Source organism: Conger conger, chromosome 3 (genome assembly GCF_963514075.1).
Source record: "Conger conger chromosome 3, fConCon1.1, whole genome shotgun sequence".
Lineage (NCBI taxonomy): Eukaryota > Metazoa > Chordata > Actinopteri > Anguilliformes > Congridae > Conger > Conger conger.
The window spans coordinates 52,232,490-52,240,913 of NC_083762.1; the positions used below are offsets into that span (position 1 = coordinate 52,232,490).

The 8,424-nt window shown below is 40.5% G+C and overlaps 1 protein-coding gene across 5 annotated transcripts in view; it reads right to left on the reverse strand.

The window, feature by feature from the left end:
- Positions 1–2,084: 2,084 nt before the first annotated feature.
- Positions 2,085–8,424, reverse strand: part of scml2 (Scm polycomb group protein like 2) — a 66,735-nt gene continuing 60,395 nt past the window's right edge. For 3 of the 5 annotated variants that reach the window (XM_061235043.1, XM_061235039.1, XM_061235040.1), the window contains 2 exons: positions 8,062–8,225; positions 2,085–5,299 (listed from right to left, as the gene is read on the reverse strand). In XM_061235043.1, coding sequence (XP_061091027.1) covers positions 5,174–5,299; positions 8,062–8,225 — 290 coding nt within the window. In that variant the 3' untranslated portion in view covers positions 2,085–5,173. The remainder of the gene's footprint in view (positions 5,300–8,061; positions 8,226–8,424) is intronic. The other 2 variants (XM_061235044.1, XM_061235042.1) reach the window with 1 other exon arrangement.

The window sequence follows — 8,424 nt, forward strand, 5'->3', positions numbered from 1 at the left end:
GAGAACCCAACGTTCTAATCACGTTTAGTCCCCTAAAATGGAGGGACTATGAATAAAAATGGATGCAATTCCTCAGGAAATATGGCTGTAAATACCCTCAGATTACAGGTGACAGTCTGTACTTAAACCTCATTCATGGTTTAATTTCAAATCCAATGCGCTTGACTACAGAGACAAAAATACTGAACCCTTGTCCAAATATTTACAGACTGCACTGCAGGTATGACCTGAATAAACTGTATTGTTAGCTTACCTTAACTGTCTTCTGATCTAATATGCTTGGCTGCATTAGATGGCTAGCTAGTTAACCAGATATTATTTCCGTTTGCACGCCTAATTTGGATAGCTAGTAGTAGGGAGGGCAAAGTAGAGCTTTAGAATGTAGACTGCTGTGTGTGCACGTGAGTCCGCCAATACATTTCTCACAGAAAACGTAATTTGTCCACTTTTATACTTCTCAGTAGTGAAGTCAGATGTTATTAGTAATTTTAGCTACAGCCCAAGTTTTATCAGCTGTATATGTCCTAGCTAACATATAAAGCTAGAGCTAATTAATCATCTAATTAAGATAGACATAGACATATGGACAGTGCGAGCTGATAGACATTTTAGCTTTATCGGACAAATTTCCCGAATGTTCTACATTTCATAATCACTGCACATGTCCCACTTAAGATACCTGGGCCACTTAGAAAAACGTTTATTTAAACATAAATGGTGGCACATTGAACTTCCGGTTGCAAAATGAGTGGACTGACTGACCTAGTAGGGTTTCCTCCTATGACGTCTGAGAAGGCGTTCTCCTGGCGTTATAGGGTAATTACACTCCAGATCAAACTTTTGTTGTTGTTGTTGTTGTTGCTGCTGCGGTAAACGTGTTTGTACGTATTCTTTAAAAAGTGAAAAATTTTAATCCATGCATTATCATTTATGAAATATCATTTTGGCTTAAATTGGTTGAAAAGTGTGTCCTGCTGCATTTACTGTTAAATCGGGCCCTGCCCCGAACCGACAGCATGATGTTATATATTAATGTTAAACAAACTTGTCCGTTTAATTTAAGCAGACAAACCGGCTGTTATGGATCAATACAAAACAGAATACAGCGAGCACATGATTGGTTAGAGAATATCTTATGCCGAAGAGATGGACTATTCTACCCAACCCAGAACGCATCATTTCTAAAAATGGGGAGGATCGTTGGGCTGAATCGATGGTTATCGTCATTATGTTCATATGAATGAGACATGTGTGCAATGGTAAGTGAAACTTGTAGCACAGCAACCTAGATTGAAATACTGTTATGCCAATAATTACTTTTAGTGTTTGCCCCCCTAATAATAATACAAAAATCGATTGCTGCAAATAGTAAAAACTGGGGCCATGCATAAAATGGCTTCCAACAGCCATAATCTGTACACAGTCTGGCTGAATCTAGCCAAATCTTTTGCAAATTTATCGAAAACTCAGTGTAAAAGATATTTTCATATGAAACGGAATTGGACAGTTCCATTACAGTGAGTTGTTGGATATTACTTATATTTATTTTAATCTATCAGAAAATATACAATGTTCGAACTCAGACCTTGAGAAATATAGGTAATAAATCTAGTCACTATACCTTATACAATGCAACAAAAAAAAAAAAGAAGCACAAAGGCCCTGCATGTTTGGAACTGGCGTGCATAGCGGCACCTTGTGGCCAACCTGCACGATTCATGGGTTTACTGCCCTGGGCTGGTAAATGTTAGCATTTCGTGCATTTTTGCATTAAAGTATTTTTTTGACAAAAGGCAATACATTACATGGTATAATATAGTATGCAAGGCATAACAAGAGTTTGAATGCATAGCAATAGTGTGCAGGTGTAATTTTGAGCGCAACTGATGCCTATTTGCTGACAATAGTAAGTCATCCTAATATTTGGAATTTACAACATGTAGCAAAACAGATTACCAATACATGACAAATATGGTGGTGCAGAGTATGGAAGTATGCACAATGCATGAATTATAAATAGAAAAAAAAATCATTGCATTCTCATTATTGCTGCCTTTATAAATACAAAAAAAGAACAGACAATGTCTATTTTTGCTTTGTTTTTATAGAAATACAGGATGTAAATGGAGGTAAAATAGTTCCATTGCTTTGACAAACATTTCAGAGGTGTATGTATGCATATACCTATTATACAAGTGTTTCTTCAAGTTCTTGGGAGATAATCGAGAAATCGTTTAAAAGCACTGTGTATACATTGTGTTTGTCTAACGTATGGCACGAGAGAGAGAGAGAGAGAGAGAGAGAGAGAGAGAGAGAGAGAGAGAGAGAGAGAGATAGAGAGAGTGAAAATAAAAGGTAACATCCTCACAATAGAGTACAGTCAAACTTAGGTGTCATCACATTAAACAAAAAATGCTACTTTACAAAAACGTCTGTCCTACAAAACAAAAACAAAGTCTAGGTAAACCTGAGGAATATCAGTTAACGCATAGCAATTTCCATCAAGTACTTTTGAGGAATATTTTGTTTCAAACTAAAAGCACTGAAATATCAAAAGCCAGTAAGAAAAACAATTTACAGCCCCAAACCCCCAACCCCCCACATGAAATTACCCAATTATCTATTTTTTTCATATATGATTGGTTTTACACATTTTCCAACAAAGATGTACACCCCTGTCCCTGATATGTATGATTAAAATAAAATACCAAATCACAACAATCAGAAAACATAATAATAATAATAATAATAATAATAATAAAACAATTAGTATAATAATGGACACTATACCATGACAGGATCTGGAGGTATGGGGTAATATCTGGCCCCATTGTGCTAAGAAATGGTAACCTCACATCAAACAGGTCAAACATGTAGAGATGTGCGAAAGGGAAAGGGGTGATAGTTGTGCTCAATACTTTTAATATTATATCCTGGGGAAAACTGGTCTTCCATTCCTCAGCAGACACAATACACTGACATAACTATTTTACAAGCTTTTTTTAATCCAACATGTCAACCTTAAAATTCCTTGAATTTCCCATACCTCCGTTTTCTCTGTCTTGTTTTTTTAATGTAATTTTTGCGGTTTGCCAAAAAAGGAGGATGATTGTAAAGCAGAAAAAAAAATATATATATATTTCGAATTACTCCAAATAGTTCTAAATTGTACAGGAAACCATCGTCGGCAAGGCCTGCACGTTATCTTGAGTCAGTAGGGGCACGCAGGTCCCCACACATTTCCGACACAATGTGTACGGGTAGCATGAGCTTCCCCCCAACTCTTGATCGAAAGGATGGCGCGCAGCCTGAGGGGTAGTGACACTTGTGCTCCCTATGGTTCTAATCAGCAGCGAGTTTCAGAAAAAATCTGTTAACTCAAAATCGATGTAAATGTATCATATCTATACAGGTTAGGTGGGAGGCACCACCTGCTTAAAAGCAGCAGACATTGGCCGTCTTAAAGCTTACAAAAAATGTAAAACTATAGAACTAAACCACAAACACTGTGAAAGGTATGGTTGACTGACAAAAAGCTTAAATGCATGCAAACGGCGAAATTAGATTTAACAACCTGAGCTTTCTTCTAAAACACATGTAATTTAAAACAATGGTAATAAATAAGGACAGGTCTCACTGCGTTCAGTGAACGACCTTTGCGGAATTTCCATGCGACTACACAGAGAAACGACAAATGGAAATAAAGCATTCCTTCTCTCGTCGTCTCAGAAAAGACCAAGACACGCTCGCGTCACACAGTCCTGCTTCATAAAGGCCACAAACCGCCAATGACAGACACGCTAACAAAAAAACCCAAAAAAACGGAGATAACGTTCAAAACTGTCAGGGGTTGACTAACCACAATCCCAACATTCAAATGAAAAGTATTGGTGGCATTTAGAAAACGTATCGAGGTGAGGTGCGTTTCACGAGGCAACGCTCTGATGGTCTATCGTTTGGGGTTCGACCATCAGTAGGCCTATTTTTAAATAATAAAGAATGTGGTGAAAACACACTTCTGACAAATATGTAATTTAATCATGAAGCCCTGTACCACAAATAGCTTACCACAGACCATATGTGAATGCAAAAAGTTATTGTTCTCCCATTTTTACAGGCTACATACAAAACTCTGGTTAAAAAAACATTTTCTATGTTTTTGTACATGTCTATAAAGTATGTATCATTCTACAATATGTGACCTGTCACTTTTTTGACAAAAGCAGGTTGTTCCAGTCATAGTCCAAAACACATTAAACAGAACAAAAAAAAGTCTGTTATCCTAAAAAGTTCATTACTGTAGAAATGTACCACAATCATTACTCTGGGTAAGGCATCCCATTCGTAAAACAAGGAGGCTGTAAGATGGGTTGGAAAATCATTCTCTCCCAATGTGTGGTGGTGTGGTTGACCAAACATCCCAAGTTCAACAGCTTTCGCTGTTCACAGAGTTTAAACCTGCAGTGTAAATAAGGTCTCACACGCTGATTTGTAGTTGAAGACTATCCAGTAGTCTGGAAAAAACAATTGAAATTGAACTATGGACTCTCTTGTTTGTAGCCTTTATATTAAAATCTTATTCTGCTGTAAATAAGCATTATTTCAATTGTTAAAAAATAAAGGAAAAAACAAGGACAATAAAAACAGAAATGTTGATTAAAATTTAGCCCCTGGGGTTTGCTGGAATAATACTCTAAGAGGACAAAACAATCTTCATCTTTGGGGCTTCAATCTGCACATGAAGCAAACATTGTTTTATTTTTATTTTTTTTGTATGAAAAAAAAAATCACAGATGTCCATGTGCACGCACAGCACGGATATGCAGTGTAAACAGTAGACAGATTCTCCTTTGGGATTCAGCTGAGTTGACTATGTTACTCTGGATTCTCTTCCTTTTGCTCGCTGATGAAAGATGAGGTACTGTGGTCTCTGCACTATATAAATAAGAGTCTCTGTGAACGTTATTTGCAAAGGGAGCGGAGAGCACATTCGCCTTCCATCCCACCACCGCCCGGTGAGCTCTCGTCCGTGTGGAGTTCTGAAGACAGAGAGGGGTTTCTCTGAGGGGCTCCGGAGGTCGCCGTAGTCCTGGTCTCCGCGCCCTGTTTCGTGGCCCGGGGTGGGCATGTGCTGTAGGCAGGGCAGGGCAGCGTTGGCAGGGGGGTCAGTTTGCTAGTGTTTGCCCTGTTTGAGCCTCTCGATGTGGTAGCAGAGCTTGAGGGCGGGGCCCAGCTTCAGACCCATGTATTTCATGATCATGTCACTGCGAAGCAGCATCAGGGCCTTCCCGTCAATCTCCTGCACACACAACGACAGCCTGTCACTCAAAGCCCCAATCATTAATACATAGACTATAAACTGTTAAAACATGGAAGGCTATTATTGGTAAAGCATGCAGTTTAAATCTGACAAAATAGGCAGAAATCTAAAATAACAAAGGGAACAATTTCAGGGATTTCAGGTACTCAGGCCATATCACCCTCTTCAAAAAAACTGGCAGTAAGCAATTATCACTGCAGGCAGATACTTTTGCATATCTGGAATAAACAGTGTAATTCTCAGCATTATCCCCTTGTAATCGACTACTTTTGCTTGAAATTTAGTTGTAATATCTTGGGAAAACTGTAGAAACTGTAAGAAAATGAATCCCCAAATAAAATGTCCCCCAAAGAAAGAACATTGCTTTGCTTTGAGGCTGGGTTGATTCTGAAAGGGGGAGGTGTGGGGGAGACAGGCTGGAGGCAGCCTGATGCAGATCAGACGGCTGTTTTTATTCGTGGCACGAGCCGTGATGCTCCCCAGAAACAGCAGGCCTGTCTCAGGAAGACAGAAGGCAGCCTGTCAGCTGAAATCTAAATACAGAGGACCCGGGCAGCCTGCAGCGGGATGTACACAAACCAGCTACCTGTGCACTCATGTCAAGAAAAATTGTCTTAAATATATATCTTTTTTTTTTCTTAAACCCCAACTCAGTAATTTCCACGAAACTTTCCGTTGCTTTTTGACGAAAATTACTTGGATGGTTGATAACTCGGTGGATCATGGTACTCGTATGCATGTGCACTGGTGTCTTGGTAACCTGGGCAACAGCTTTGCTTTAGCCCACTGAACTCTATGATACTGAGCCTTTGTTACTGTTGCACTTTGCATAAGGCTACTGTGGCAATGTGAAGTACAACTGAACATTCTAATGACAATATAATGATCACTGCAGGTAAGTGAAAGCAAGACTTCTTGAGCACGGACTTCGAATTTGGAGAAAAACATTCCAAAGGGTGAATGGCACATTAAATTTTGCCATGCAGCTCAGTGCACTGTAAATGTTCAAAGACTATAACAACTTGGTTCAACATTCCACGTGACCAAACAACAATGCCTTCATTGTCTGCAGTGACAATATAGTTTTCCCAGCTCAAAGACACTGACAGAGCACAGAGTGCCTATAGCCCATATGGTAAATGGGAAAATATTTTAGAAATAGGAGGGTTTTTTTGCACGGCACTACATAAGACTGTCGACACAGGCCTGACGGAGTCTGTTCAGATACGAAGGACTGTCAGCCAAAGGAATTCATCTGTCAAAACAGATTATGGGGATGAACTGGGAGAGAGACTCGGAGACTGAGAGGAAGAGAGGTGAGGTTCACCCTGTAGCAGAGAGGGAGGCACATTTTTGGGTGAAAGAGAGAGGGAGCAGGTGAGTAAAAGTTGGGACAAATACATAATTGTTTTGGATAAAAAATACATTTCTGTGACCTTGCCTGGTGCAACTGAGCCAACCTAGAGGAGCAGAAGGTGGGGATTGCACTTCATAGAGTATTTCATAGGTTTCAATACACCAGACAAGCCCAAAAAAAAAGCATAGAAAAATATTTGAGTCCAAAACAATTACGCATTTGAGTTTAAGGAGAAGTCCAGGGAAGTAGGTTTATAGTAATGCGTTAATTGGACAGACTGTATAGGGTTGTGGGCATACAGAAGAGATTTTAAAGAGTAAGGGCTATTTTATACTTCTGCGGAATACACATAAAAGTGGGTCTATGGAGGGGTTGTGTGGAATGTGCTGGCATGCGCAAAGGTTGCAGACCACATTCTGCGAAGATGTCGCATAGCTCCTCAGCAATTTAAAAGGGTGTAGTTAGCGACCAATGCCACAAAGATGACTGGTTGACCAGCAATGCAACAGGGTATAACAGTCATTCGTATAAAGTTAGTTCACTTGTTGTGAATTTTAATCAGAAGATATGGAGCGAGTTGATTACATTACATTACATTACGTGGCATTTAGCAGGTGCTCTTATCCAGAGCGAAAAGCAAGAGGCAAGCCAAGGAGGTTTGGCAATAGCCACATACCCTATCAATGAATAAATATGAAAAAAACTTTATACTTCGGATTTATACAGCCAGTGCAAGCTGCACAAGTATAAATGCTCTGCTTGTTCATGAGCACTGCAACACGCAAACTACACAAATACGCATAAGTGTAATATGGCCTTTAGCATTCTGCAGCACTCTCTATGGGTAAAGCAGTGTTGTTGCACTACAGGCCATATGCAATCAGCAATGTCATTACAGGTATTTTACCTCAAGCGGTCAATGGAAAAATACCTGCTTTGACATCACTGATGTGTGGCCAGCAAAGCAACCTAGTTGAAAATGTAACCTCCCGGGAGCACTGTTTTCAGCCCTGTGTTAAACGCGTCAGAGTTCTCTTCCTGGTTTTTGTATCTAAAATGCCCACATTTGCAAAGAGCAGTGACAGAGGTTTTTTGAAAAGTCCCCTCCCCCCTCCACCGGTCAGCTCTCTGTGTTAATATTTAGCATGTCATCCGATAATTATGCAAACACTTACGCCATGCAATGACAGAAATCATTTTACAAAATATGCATACTTCAACCAAAATTGCAATTGTGTTAGACGAAAAAAAGCTCCATGGCGATATGAAAAGCTCAGAAACACTACAAATATACGTGTGGCCTTTAAGGTGGCCACTTTAACAGACTGGCTCTTCATGGCGGGACAGAGTCAATGTGAGACATGCAAGGGCTGGGCAGACTCACGTGTTTTCGGAAAAGTTCAGCGTGGGGTCCCAGAGCCAGGGGGTCAGCCTCCCGGACGAACTGCATCACCTCCTCGATGGACCAGGTGGAAGGGCTCTTACTGGGGCCCCTGGGGGCCTCTCTGTCTGCAGCCTGCAGGTCAGGGCCCGTAGTGGAGCTGGCTGCTGCAAGGAACCAAAAACAGCCACTGAGTACCCTGCAGCCTCCCTTTAAAGCACTGAGTACCTGCAGCCTCCCTTTAAAGCACTGAGTACCCTGCAGCCTCCCTTTAAACCACTGAGCACTGTGCAGCCTCCCTTTAAACCACTGAGCACTGTGCAGCCTCCCTTTAAACCACTGAGCACTGTGCAGCCTCCCCATAAA